The sequence below is a fragment of the Chrysochloris asiatica genome, unplaced genomic scaffold, assembly GCF_000296735.1.
Source record: "Chrysochloris asiatica unplaced genomic scaffold, ChrAsi1.0 scaffold00099, whole genome shotgun sequence".
Classification (NCBI taxonomy): Eukaryota; Metazoa; Chordata; class Mammalia; order Afrosoricida; family Chrysochloridae; genus Chrysochloris; species Chrysochloris asiatica.
In genome coordinates this window covers 11107944-11122320 of record NW_006408617.1, presented here as the reverse complement: position 1 = coordinate 11122320, position 14377 = coordinate 11107944, and the positions used below count along the sequence as shown (strand labels likewise).

Below are 14377 nucleotides of genomic sequence, written 5' to 3'. Positions count from 1 at the left end.
AATAACAGCTGCACTGAGAGCTTTTTGTTTTTGGCTTTCTTCTCTCATTGTTTTGTTGGCTTCTCCTTTTTTCTCTTTCTCTTTATACCTGTTTGAATTTTGTCCTTTCTGTCTCTGCTTTTGTTTATACTTCTTCTTTTCTGTTTCTTATTTCCCCTCTTCCCCCCCTTCTTTTGATCTTTTTTTACTATGCTCTATTCTTTCTCTTTTCATCTTCCCTTTCTCTGTTTTTTTTTCCAAAGTTTTTTTTTAAATTCCTGTCTTCTATTTTCTCTTCCATAGTGCCATTCTCCCATCCTTATTTTCTCTTTTTAGCTATTATATATTTTTTTCTGTTTGCTGCCTGTTTTCATTTATTTTTTCTCTTTTCTTTGTTGCTTCTTTGTTTGCTTATTTGGTTTTATTTTCTTGTGTATGTGGGGGTGGGGGGAAGGGAAGGACAATTTTCTCTTTCCATCAGTAGAAGACAGCAACTGTGCTCATACAGCCCAACCACAACCATATCCCCTGAAATTCCATCCACTGGGCAAGAACCAATACCAATTCCTCTACCATTTGATCTATGATAGACAGCTGCCAATGCCAAGGAAACCCACCCTAAAATGAAGTGCACAGATAATGGTGCACACTCTTCTATAACTACACCCCTAGGAGACAGTTGGTGGGAAGCTAAGAACACACCAATATACAATCACCAATTAAATAACAAATACAACAACATCACAATGCCCTGGAGACAACAGGCGATTTTAATCCACACCAACAAGCAACAGAGAATGACTCAAACAAATGACCAAGACGCAGAGCCAAAGTACATTTCTGAGAGAGACCTGGTAGTGGAACTAACAGAAAAATAATTCAAAATAATGATATTTAGATACATTCAAAGAATTGACAGAAAGATCAAGGAAAGCAAGGAGAACACAGAACAAAACGAAAAAACTTTAGAAGAATACAGGAAAACTCTATGAGAACAAACAGACAAAATAATTGCAAAATTTGAAGCAATACAAAAACATCTATTAGAAATTCAGAAGATTAATCTAAGATTTCAGAAATGGACAATATATTGAAAGGGTAAAGGAGTAGATTTGAAGCAATGGAAACCCAAATTAGTGTACATGAAGATAAATCTCTCAGTACTAGTATGTAGAAGAACAATCAGAAAAAAGAACGAAAAAATCTTAAGAAAGCCTGAGTTATATGGGACACTATGAAGAGCAGCAACTTATGGGTGATTGGAATTCCAGAACAGGGAAAGACAGTAAAAGGCACAGAGAAAGTTGTCGAGGAATTGTTAGAAGAAACCTTCTAACAATATCATGAAAAATGAGAAGACAAGCATATGGGAAGCTGAACAAACCCCCACCCAATAGGATATATCCCCAAAGAAAATCAACAAGACATATCATAGTCAAACTTTCCAAAACCAAAGACGAGGAAAGAATCCTGGGAGCAACTCAAGAAAAGTAAGAATTACCTACAAAGAAGAACCAATAAGAATAAACTTTGATATCTCAGAAGAAACTATGCAGGCAAGAATACAACGGGATGACATACACAAAACTCTGAGAGAAAAAGATTGCCATCCAAGAACAAGCAAAACTGTCCCTCATGACACATGATGGTGAAATTGGGACATTTCCTGATAAAGAGAAATTAAAGGAATTTGTACTCACCAGACCAACTTTACAAAAATTACTAAAGGTTGTTCTTTGGCTGAGAACCAACAACAGCAGACAAAAACCTAAGATGAACATAACAGTACCATCCAGAACTCAATCCAGTTACAGAAGTATTTAAAGTAAAAAAAAATCTACAAGACTGAAAATAAGAAACCAGAGATATTGATTTATAATCAAGTCTACTACAAAGCAATGAGAGGGAATAGTGTAGATACAGAGCTTCTATATAGCAAGGAAGTCAAGTACATTTCAAGATAAAACAGACTGTTTTATATGGGGAAAATTAATAAATTATAGGGCAATCTCAAAGAAAATGAATATACCTTCATCTGAAAATAAAGAAGAAAATCAGAAATATTTATACAATAGAAATGAAGATAATGAAAAGGAAACCCACAAGCAAAATGAATTCAGTGCATAAAATTATGTGGAACAAAGAAACTAGCAGCATCACACACACACACAAAAACCACATAGCAAAAGGACAGCGACTGATTCACACCTATTGATAACTGCACTGAATGTGTTATTGTTAAGTGCCGTCAAGTCGGTTCTGACCCATAGCGACCCTGTACAGGGTTTCCGAGGGTGTAAATCCTTACGGGAGTAGAAAGCCTCATCTTTCTCCCGTGGAGCGGCTGGTAGTTTCAAACCGCTGGCCTTAAGGTTCGCAGCCCAGTTCGTAACCACTACGCTACCAGAGCACTGAATGTAAAGGGACTAAATGTACCAGTCAAGAGACAGAAAGAGCATAGAGGATTAGAAAACAGGATCCTCGAGTATGCTATCCACAAGAGCCACATCAAAATAATGGAGACAGCCTAAATGGCCATCAGCAGAAGAATGATTAAACAAACTTTGATACATATACACAGTGAATACTATGCAGTGTTGAAGAATAATGATGAACAACTCACAGCATGGATGGACCTATAGGATATTATGCTGAGTGAAATTAGTGCATCACAAAAGGACAAATATTGTATGAGACTGGTGTTGGGAAAAGTTAAGAAGTAGTTTTCTTGATTAAAAAAAAAAAAAAGGATCTATAATGATTATAGGAGGTAGCGGGGAAGGAAACTATTCATGGCTAGAGTGTAGACATATGTTAACACGGGGACTGGGAGGGCAGTATACAACAATAGGGAGATTAGCAAAAGTAAAATGGAGGTAGCAGGAGACATGGGGAGAATACAGGTAAAGTGAATAGACGTAAATACAGTTAACTGTTGGTACATGGAGGGGATTGCGATCATTGTAATGAGATACAGTATATGATTTGCTGAATGTAAAACAGATGATCTGCTCTGTAAACCTTCACTCAATTGCCAAAAAAAGTTTTAATAAATAATAATAATTGCATTGACACACGTTTTGTATCATGGCTCTACCTTCAGGGAAAGTACTTCAAGATAAGATACTCTGGAGTTGATGAAACTGGGATCAAATTCCAGATCTGCTAACTACCTGTGTGACCCTGAGAAAATCACTTCCCTTTCTGGACTTAAGTTTCCTTACCAATAAAATAAGAATAACTATAGTACCTACTTCACAGAGTTGCTGTAAGGATTAAATAAGTTGATATTCATTTTAAAAAACTGAGCTATGTCTAAAACAAAACAAAACAAAACCCCCCAAACTCATTGATTCATAGTGACCCTATATAGAGCAGAGTAGATTGCCCCATAGGGTTTCCAAGACTGTAATCTTTATAGAAGCAGACTGCTACATCTTTCTGCCAAGGAGAAACTTGAACTGAGGCTTATAACATATTAAAAACTACAAAAATAGCTTTTTTGTTGTCAGATCATCTTTTTTAGTGTGGTATTCTTATTTGTTTTTTATTTTTATTTTCAAGTTTTTTTCTATATTAGTATATTAGCCTTTTGGGGTTATGTTGCTGCTAAGTGTTGTAAATTTGGTTCTGACTCATAGGGACCCTGTATAAGGTTTATGAGGAGCTACTGACCTGGTGGTTCAAACTGACCTTGCGGTCCAGTATATTATTCTTCAGTGCCACAGATGTAAACAACATATTTTCTCAGTTTGTCTTTCAATATGGCTCATCCTGTGTGTGTGTGTGTGTGTGTATGCTTTTAAAAAACAGACAGAACTAGCCATCCTTTCACTAAAGAATTGCCCAAAAGAAAAGAAAACAAAAAACAAAGGCAAAACAAAACCTTCCACAAAATAATGGATGTATGTTGAAGAGACATTAGAGCCAACTGAAAGAGATCCCAATGGTGAAATCTGGAACAATCTGAGTAATAAAATAAAGTAGTATTGGATTATGAGGAGGCTTCAAAAAGTTTGTGGAAATTCCAGTACCTCTCAACTTCATTTGTTCCATAAACTTTTTGAAACCCTCTTTCATAAACCAAAGTATAAAACAAATATCCATGAGTTCAAATTGGCATAAAGTAATGATTGAATAAATAAGTAGATGGGGGAGACGAGACAAATAAATGTCCTATGCAGAAGAATCCTCTCACTTGGACTTCAAGGAAGTGGTTTTTAAATGGATTTACTAATTCTGCTTTTGACCTAGAGTTCTGAAATCCACCTTTAAGATTTTGTTGTCGTAACCCATTTGATTGCTTTCCTTCAGGTTTCTGAGTCTTGCACTACTGAAATATTTGTAGTGGGGTTTATCCTGTACATTGTAGAATATTTATTAGATGATAGTAGAACCCTCCAGATGAGACAACCAAAAATGTTGTCACCAGATGCCCCTTAGGAACATTTGAGAAATACTTTCCTATTTTAATTCAAATTGGAAGGATAAGTTGTAGGTTCTAAAGCCAGGTATTGCTATGGAGAAGATAAGACTCTAAGATACCCTGAGGGTGTTTTCTGTGGTGCTTAAGATCTCCAAATCTCTTCCACATAAGTTGGATCAGGTAAGGTCCTCTCAGTATGGTATTCATTTTGGATTCATGTGAATGCAGAATTTATGCTGCTTTATTTCATTCATTCATGTGCCAAGCATTTTTGAGGGCCTACTATCCATGTATGTTCTAGGTATTGGTGGTGAACAAGACAGACCAGGATGTGGATACTGGCTGAGTTCAGGTGCATGCACCTAAACCTATGGACAACGAAAGCTGAGTTTATATGTAACTGGTTTTTGTAGAAAAAGCATACATTCTGACTTTATGCAAACTATTTATTCATGCATACACTAGTACTTACCACACACCTTTCCACAACCTCCAGCCCTTTCCTGAGATAAGATGCAGACTGTGGAACTGACCCTTCAGAAACCCAGCCAGACTTTTCTACTGACCTTTATCTTTAAAAGTTGCTCCTAAGGAAGCAGAGTTTAAATGCAATGAAGCTAATCATTTGGCACAGCTAATGAATTCTTAAGGGCAGTGGTGATTACATGGTAGATTTCTGACTTTCCATGTACTATCCCGGCCAATGAACCTTATGTGCAACCAACCATTACCCATCTGTCAATGGACGCTTGTGTGTTCCTATGATGCTGAAAAGATGTTAATGGAGTTTCAGACTAACACAGGCTAGGAAGAAGGACCTGACAATCTACTTCTGAAAACCAGCCATTGAAAACTGTATGGATCACAACGGGCTGATGCTCAAGTAATTGTGGGGATGGTGCAGGACTGCCCTGCTCTTGTGCACAAGATCATCATGAGTCAATGCAGAACTGACAGCTGCTAACAACTGAACTCCTAGCCTTCTTTGCTTCACTCTTAAGAATTACCCCTGCACTTGGTCTTGACTTTGGTCTTGGCATCATCAGAACACTGTGCCTCAACTGACTCCAGAACCTACCTGTGATGGGGTCATTAGCTTCTGATTTTTTTTCCAGGAAAGTCTTAATGTTGTGTAACTTTTTTCAAGTTAGAGACTTGTTAGAGTTCCTGTTATGTGCCATGATGTTTCACAGGTTCATATTTGGTCTTAGCCAAAAGGCCACAAAGTGATATCAATACATTGTATATAGTGATATCTGCAAATCAGGAGGATTCCCTTGCCCCATTATATCTGGTGTCTCCATTTTTGGTTTGGAAAGTATTGTTGCTGTACTAGTTGGTTCCTTAGGTATCCTTGTGGCTTTCTTGACCTTGGCAGCCCAGCAGCCACAGGCATATGGCCTAGGGCCTGATCTTGAGGTCATTAAGTCAAAAGTTGTAAAAAACACAAATGAAAGAAAAGACTTCAAATCAAAACAAACAAACAAAAAACCCACAAAATACCACAGTGCCATAAATACTATGCCTTTCTCCTGTAGATTTGTTGCTGTTATTATATCAGAAGCCTACTGGGGCTGCCTGATAGGTGAGCTGCATAGATGTCCTTTGAACACATTTTACAGATGGTTTCAGTTTGTCTTTGTGTTTTGCAAGCTGAGGTCTCTCAAATTTGCTCAATCCAAAAGAGGATTCCTAGGTTAGGAATCAGATGAAGAGAGTCATCAGAAACTTAGGCAGCCCCATGAATCTCTGATTCTCTCATTCAGACTTCTTAATCTCACCTTTGAGGCTGGGAAACATATAGAGGTAGCCCCCAACTTCCTTTGGGGTTCAGTTCCAACAACTCTGTCATAAGTCAGTTCTGACTTAAGTCTAATGCCTCATTTAAAAAAAGTTTTCATTATTGCCTTTTGTTATCAGTATCTTTATTGTTAAGTGCCATTGAGACAGTTCCAACCCATAGTGACCCTGTATAGGATTTCTGAGGAGCCACTGTTGATTTGAGCCACCAACCTTGCAGTTCAAACTGACCTTGTGGTCCATCGTACTATCCTGCAGTGCCACATCAGTACCTTTGTTGATAAGTGCCATCGAGTTGGTTCTGACCCATAGTGACCCTGTATAGGGTTTCCAAGGAGCAGCTGGTGAGCTTGAACTGCCAACTTTGCAGTTCAAATGACTTTGCAGTCCAGAGCATTAACCCACAGCACCACACCAGGACTCAGTACCTTTAGACATCTGATTTATATTGATCTTTGGAGGTTGGAAACATTATATCTGAGAATGGTATCACTAGCAAATTATGCACTGTAATGGCATGTAGTATACACTACTAAAGATAAGATGTACACACACAGAAAAGCAGGGCCCTACAAGTGTTTCTTCATAACTTGAATGAATATGTTATAAGTCAGGGACTACCTGCAGTATGTTTGAGAAACTGAGTGGAAACAAGTATTGTTGGACTGTCACATGAGACTGCAGAGATATTCAGAGGCCAGATCCTGCAGGGGCTCATAGGCCAGGCTAACATTTGTGGATTCTATTCAGGCACTGTAGGATAAGCACTGGACTGCTAACTTTAAGGTCAGTGGTTCAAACCCATCAGATGCTCCATGGAAACTCTGTACATGGTCCTACTAGTTGGAACCGACTTGACGACACTTAACAACAATTCAGGAATAATGGGAAACTTTGAAGGGTTATAATCAGGGGAATGATATGGTCAATTCATTGATGAGAAAGCATTGTTCTGGCTTCAGTGGGGAGAAGAGCCAAGGAAACATAAAAACTGTGGCAGGTGCTGACTTGAGGGAAGTAATGAGAGCTGGGGAGGCACATTCAGGAGTGTCTCCTAAGTCAGTAGAAAGGGTTAGAGAAAGTATCCTGGAGGAAGAAAAGTGTTTACATCAGACGAGAATAGCGAATAGGAATTAATAGCGTTGAAAGTGGAGGATGTTCTAAATAGAGGGAGTAAAGGAGCTCTGGTAGTGTAGTGGTTACGAATCGGACTGCTAATCTTACAGTCAGCAGTTCAAAACTACCAGCTGTTCTGTGGGAGAAGACTGAGGCTTTCTGCTCCTGTAAAGATTTACAGCCTTGGAAACCCTGTACAGGGACACTACAAGTCAGAACCGACTCCACGGCACATAAAAACAACACCAACAACAATAAGAATAAACATTGGGAGATAATAGAGGAATCGCCCTTGTGTAACTTATGACCAAGGAGCTCTGGTAATGTAGTGGTTATGAATTGGGCTGCAAATCGCAAGGTCAGCAGTTAGAAACTACCAGCTGTTCCGTGGGAGAAAGATGAGGATTTCTGCTCCCATAAAGATTTACAGCCTTGGAAACCCTTACAGGGTCACTATGAGTCAGAACCAACTCCACGGCACATAACCACCAACTTATGACCAATGCCAATTTTTCAAGTTTTCTTTAAAGGTTTCAAAGTTTTTCAAGAATTTTAATACAGTTTTAAACTTACAGAAATGTAAGAATAGCATAAGAAGCTCTCATCTACCCTTGTCCACTTGCTCTATAATTCTCTTTCTCTTCCTAGTGCATACATTCTCATACAACACACACTTTAAAATGTTTCCGAATCATTTGAGAGTAAGTTGCAAAATCATATCTAAATGCCTCAGGACATATTTTCTAATAACAGGATATTCTCTTTAATAACCACTACTTTACAGTCATTAATATAAAAAAAAATAAACATCAACAAAACTATTAATATCCAATTCATAGTTCACATTGAAATGTTTCTGATTTTCCCAATTGTATCCTTTATAGCTTTTTTTCCCCCCTCACTCTCTGGTCCAATCCAACTCTGTGCATTGCACTTAGTTGTCGAATCTCTTTTAGTCTCCTTCAATCTTTCTTTGTCTTTCATGACCTTGCCATGTTTTGAAGAAACAGGTAGGGATTTGTAGACTGTCCCTCAATTTGGGCTGGTGTGATGTTTTCATGATTAGATTCAGGTTATGCATTTTGGGCAGGGATATCACAGGAGTACTGCTGTATTGTATCAGCAGGCACAAGATATTAACTTGTCTCATGTTCACTTTGATTGTTATGTTAACTGATAATTTGGTCAATATGGTGTCTGTTGATTTTCTCCTCTTAAAGTTACTATTTTCCCTTTTTTACTAATAAGTTATTGAGATACATAATTAGAAATATACTTTGTATGGTTACACAGTGTCTTTTTGCTGTGTTCTCTATAGATGCAAAACCAGTGAAACTTATATGTGGTGGTGGTGGTTGTGTGCCACAGAGTTGGTTCCGACTCATAGTGATCCTCCATAGGGTTTCTGAGGCTGTATATCTTCACGGGAACAGAACACCTCATCATTCTCCTGCTGAGCAGCTGGTAGACTTGAACTGCTAACCTTGCAGTTAGTAGCCCAGCTCATAATCCACTATGTTACCAGAGCTCCTTATGTATATATAAAGAAAAGTTAATATCAAGGAAATGGCTCACACGGTTGTAGATGTGGGAGAGTCCCAAGTCTGGGTCAGATGAACCAAAATCAACAGGCAGGCAGGTAAGGAGGGCAGAAGAGAGGCAGGCAGGCAGGCAGGTCCAGCAGGTAAGAAGGCAGGCTTAAGACTTCCAGGTTTAGCAGGTAATAGAGCAGATCACAGTGTTTCTCTGCTATTCATAAGGTTTTCAGTAACTAAATGTTCAGAAGTAGTTCGTCACTCCTTCTTCCTAGTCTGTCTTCATCTGGAAGCTCATCTGAAACCTGTCCACCATGGGTGACCCTGCTGGTATTTAAAATATTGGTGGCATAGGTTTCAGAATCACAGCAACTCACAAGCCACCACAGTACGACAAACTGACAGACAAGACAACATTCTTATCAATGGAGAAAAGATTGAAGTTGTCAAGGACTTCATTCTTCTTGGGACAACTGTCAACACTCACGGAAGCAGCAGTCAAGAAATCTAACTATGCATTGCATTAGGAAAATCTGCTGCACAAGACCTTTTTAAAGTGTTGAAAAGCAAAGATGTCAGCTTGAGGACTAAGATGCACCTGACCAAAGCCATGGTATTTTCAATAACCGCATATGCATGTGGAAGTTGAACAGTAAATAAGGAAGACCGTAGAAATCAAATGACTTATTGCATTAGGCAAATCTGCTGCACAAGACCTTTTTAAAGTGCTGAAGAGCAAAGATGCCAGCTTGAGGACTAAGGTGTGCCTGACTCAAGCCATGGTATTTTCAATAACCTCATATGCATGCGAAAGTTGGACAGTGAATAAGGAAGACCGTAGAAGAATTGATGCCTTTGAGTTGTGGTGTTGGAGGAGAATACTGAAAGTGCCATGGGCTGCCAAAAGAACCAATAGATCTGTTTTGTAAGAAGTGCAGCCAGAGTGCTCCTTGGAGGCCAAGATGGCCAAACTTTGTCTCTCATACTTCAGACATATTGTCAGGCGGGACCAGTCGCTAGAGACGAATATCATGTTTGGTAAGGTGGAGGGTGAGAGAAAAAGAGGAAGACCCCCAGTGAGATGGATTGACTAAGTGGCATCATCAATGGGCTCAAGCATGGCAACAATAGTGAGGTTGGCCCAGGATCGGGCAAAGTTTCATTATGCTGTGCATAGGGTCACTATAAGTTGGCACTGACTCGATGGCACCTAACAACAACAATAATAGCAGGCTTCTGGTTTAAGTCCAAAGAACTGGAGGTCAGAAGATGAGCCAGATGCAAGGTCCAGACTCAGCAGAGAGCAAGCAAGCTTTGCCCGAGTGTCTGTCTAATATATTGGAGATAGTCCACAATCCCAAGGAAATGTCCTTTCAATTGATTGGCTGCTCATAGCTGACATCATCATAGAGTTAATTGCATTATATTAGATCTCATCATGGAGATAACTACATCTCAACTGTCAAACCACTGAGAATCCTGGCCCAGGTGATACAAAACCTTACCTATCACACACACACACACACACACACACATACAAGGAAACTTCAAAAAGTTCACAGAAAATAGAATGAAAAGATAATGGCATTTTCCCAAGAACTTTTTGAAGCCCCTACTATATATGCATGCAGAACTGAAATATAAGTTTTATGAAAACAAATGCCTTTTTTTTTTGTATTAAGAGTTATCTTAGTTTCTATTTTGTTTCAACTCACTTGAAAATAATACTTGTGACCTAGCAAATTGATTAAATAAACTAATGGTTTCTATTTGAAAGGACTTCTCTGATGGAAATATCACTTTGGATCATTTACATGGGAGTGGGCAAAACTGACAACAAGAAGTCCACGATAATTTTTTGCTATAATTCAGGTGAGAGAGGTGGGTGGATTTGGGAGACAAATAAGTAGATTGAGGAATTTGAGCTAACAGACTTTGACGGTTGATTACACATGTTGTTGTTGTTGTTGTTATGGGTAAATAGGGAAGACCAAGAATGAGAAATTTCTGACTTGGTCTCTGGGGAGTACGGTGGTGCTCCATTGAGATCAGGATGCCTGGAGGGTCATGGTTTCGGCTGCATCAGTTGAGTGTGAATTTTTGGGACATTGGATAGGAGTGGTCCAGTGAGCAGTTGGTTCCATGGTGCTCAGGATGCAGATTTGGGTTGGATTTCACCGGAAGGAGATGCTATAATGTAATGTCCATTTGAAGCAGGAAGCAGCAGTTAATTCAGATGTTCTGAAAATATTTCCAGTAATTTGGTGTTGAAAGAAAAAGTAAAACAACACACAGAAGCCAAAACAAATAGCAAGGCAATCAACTAACCTAACTTTTCTAGAATAAACTTCACTTTTCAGCACTTTTTCCTCTGTCTCCTTTGGTTAAATGTTCTGTAAAGTCCTGTAATATGCATACAACTATTGAGAGCGAAATGTGGGGAAAAATGTACACTTTTGCATTATATAGAAACAATGCTGGTTTAAGTCACAATTAAATTAGCGTGGTCCTTCCCAGATGCTGGTCCACAGGTTTAATCTGCCACATCCAACAAAAAGCAATTTTCAAGTACAGATTCTGGAGATTAACACATGTTTGGCTGCAGAAGATGCTTTTTCAAGTTTCACGGGATTGAGAATGCCTGGGGAAAAAAAAAAAAAGAGGGGGATTTTCTAGTGGAAAAGAGTACGATGTGAGAATTTTCATACAGTGTTGCTAATTATGGGCCTTCCTTTCCTCAGTTGGCGGTCCCCATCTCCATCCTCCTTTTGCTCCCTTTCCTCTGATTTCCTCTCTTTTCTTTCCCCCCTTCCCCTGAGTTATTCTGGGATTAAGGGCAGGGTTGGCCCAGTACACAAACGCAGCTGGCTGCTACGTTCAGCCTGAGCCCTGCTGTGCAACCACGTCAGGAATTCCAGTAAGTTGGCAACACTGGAACACAAAGACAACAATAATGAGGAAAACCCTTCAGTGCAGAAAGGAATGTTTGGAGCCCCGGCTGCTACAGAGAAAGCACACACGCACGCGCACGCACACACACACACACACACACACACACACACACACACACACACACTTTTACATTGACCCTCGCTAGTGCCTGTGCGCCCGCCTACCTTAGCGCGCTTTCACGCCCACGCACACGCTGAGAGGGAGCCCAGCCCTCCGGCGCGCGGTCCTCTGTCCCTCCCACCCGCTAGCCGCTCTTTGTAACGCGGAGGTGCGGAGACGCTCATTGACTATGCAGCGCGGCCCCGGCGGGCGTTGCAACGTCGTGACCCCGGCGCAGTCTCGTACCATCGCTCCGGCCTCCCTGAACCGGCATAAATCACCCGCGGAGACTGGAGCCTAGCATCTCTGCTCCTTACAGCGCCCCCCCCCCCCCAGTCATCTCTCCTCACTTCTCAGCCCCATGGCCCCTCTAGCCCCCAATCCGTCCTTCTTTCGGCGTCGCACAAACACAGTGCTAGGAGGCAAGTAGTGTCCCAGAGACTGGCCGGAGCAGAAAGCTGGATTTCCAAATCTAGCTAAGAATTCTCTCAGTCCTTTCTCAGAGCTCTTAAGTGTCGTTTCTCCTTTACTTGTCTATCAGAAACAACATCTATGTTGTTGTTGAGTGCCTGGAGTCAATTCCGACATCTGTCTAAACTCCTGACCAAAATTGCACCAATTCCCGAAGCCAATTGAAACTTCGAACCTTTAAGATCAGCAGAGGCCCAGGGAAAGGGGGCTGACAGTTACTGGCAGGTTCTTGCCTCTGGAGATGACGTGGAGGTCTGTGACACAGCTGGATGTGGGGGTTGGGGGTGGGTGGTCACCAGTACCCAGGGCATCTGCCTTCATTGACCCTCTAGTTGTGAGAAAGGACTGTTGACCACGGCCTCCTGGGACCAGGACAGGACTCTCAGGTCCCGCAGCCAAGTTAGATCAGGGGCTAGGATGGTAGATTCTGGGTTGGCTCCAGACCTACAAAAACCACCTTCTCACATTGAGCTCCCAGGGCAGAGTAATAGTTTGCACTAACTCTCCTTTCTTCTGTGGGCTCTAGTGTAATATACCAGCTCAGATCGAGTCACTAAGGGCGAGTAGAAGGTTAACTCTCAGCGTTCTGAAGGCAGCGTGTTCAAAGAAGGGTGCCGCAGGAGTTCCCAGAACTCCTTGTTTTTAGTCCTGGTGTGGCGCTGTGGGTTAATGCGCCAGGTTGGCAGTTCAAGCACACCAGCCACTCCTCGGAAACCCTCTAGAGGGTCGCTATGGGTGGGAACCGACTCGACGGCATTTCACAACAACATAAAGAGGTATCCACACGGAGAAGTTCATTCTTTTCTATTTTACTTCAAAGTGCATTGCTCCCCAAATGCAGACTAGTAAGAAGTATGATTTATCCTTGACACTTGTAGTTGTGGTGGTTTTAAAATGCCAAACAGGGATCTAACCCCTACTTCAACGTTTTATTAAAAGCTCCACCTTGGTAGCTTCAACCCTATCAAGGGAAATCTTGGTAACCAACAGATTTCAGACCAGGAATGGAGGTGAAATATCTCTCCAGTAGCTCCTTAACTCTTTCCTTTCCCTCTACCCTTTCTCTTCTCGGTTTCCCGTTTTCTTTTCTCTTCTCTTCTCCATTATTTTTCATTCTTGGTTTGGTTTCTAAGACTGTCTGTGGCAGACTCCTCTGTGAACCACCTAACCCACTCCTGCGCTAAGGCGAATCCTGCGAAGAGGCCAGCGCGTGCCCGTGTATGTTTGAGGAGTGCCTGTGATGAGTGTGCGTACATGTGTAAGAGTAGCTGTTTGTCAATCACTGTGGAGCGTGTGCCACTGTGTGTGCGTCAATGTCAGTGTGAAATCGAGTACTTATGGGTGTGCGTGAGACTCGTGCATTTTGAGCGGGCGCGTGTGTTGAGTCCTAACTCCTCCTAGCATTGCAAAGTGCAGGGGGCGGGTCGGGCGGCAGGGGGCCTGCCCCGCTGGATTCCCGCATGCTAGTTCCGGGGCGGTCGGGTCTAAAGGGCTTTATACTCTGCCTGGAGGGTGGGGACTGGCGCGGGTAGAAAACGGGATGCTTCGAGGGTCCAGACCGGCTTTGGGTCATTGGGAGCAGACCGCGGTGCGTGCCTAAGGAAAGCTTGCTAGCAAAGGCTCTGCTGGTGCTACGTACGACGCGCGCCCACCTCCCGGAGAAGGAACTGTGAGGCTCGGGCAGCGGCGGGCACGCGTGGAGACCGTCGCAGATATGCAGTGCCGGACGGCAGCGGCTGCGTGCGCGCCGCTGCTGGTGTTTGCCGTCTGCCTAGCATCGTTGGCCAGCGGCGAAGGTAAGCGCGCCAGCCTGTCCCAGCCCCGCGCAGAGCCTGGAGCTTCCCGGGTAGTGACTGAGTCCAGTCCGCAGTAGGGCGGAGGGGAGTGCGCCTGGGCAGGGGCCGGGGGGCAGGGCGGCGGCGCTGCAGCGGCTCCCGCTGGGGCGCTCAGGTTGCCCAGCGAACGGCTAGCGGGAGCGCCCCTCCTTCCCTTTCCCTCC

The 14377-nt window shown here is 42.1% G+C and overlaps 1 protein-coding gene across 1 annotated transcript in view; it reads left to right on the top strand.

The window, feature by feature from the left end:
- Window positions 1-12268: 12268 nt before the first annotated feature.
- Window positions 12269-14377, top strand: part of LRP2 (low density lipoprotein receptor-related protein 2) — a 191394-nt gene continuing 189285 nt past the window's right edge. Inside the window, exons 1-2 of the mRNA XM_006867037.1 lie at window positions 12269-12329; window positions 13980-14174. Coding sequence (XP_006867099.1) covers window positions 12269-12329; window positions 13980-14174 — 256 coding nt within the window. The remainder of the gene's footprint in view (window positions 12330-13979; window positions 14175-14377) is intronic.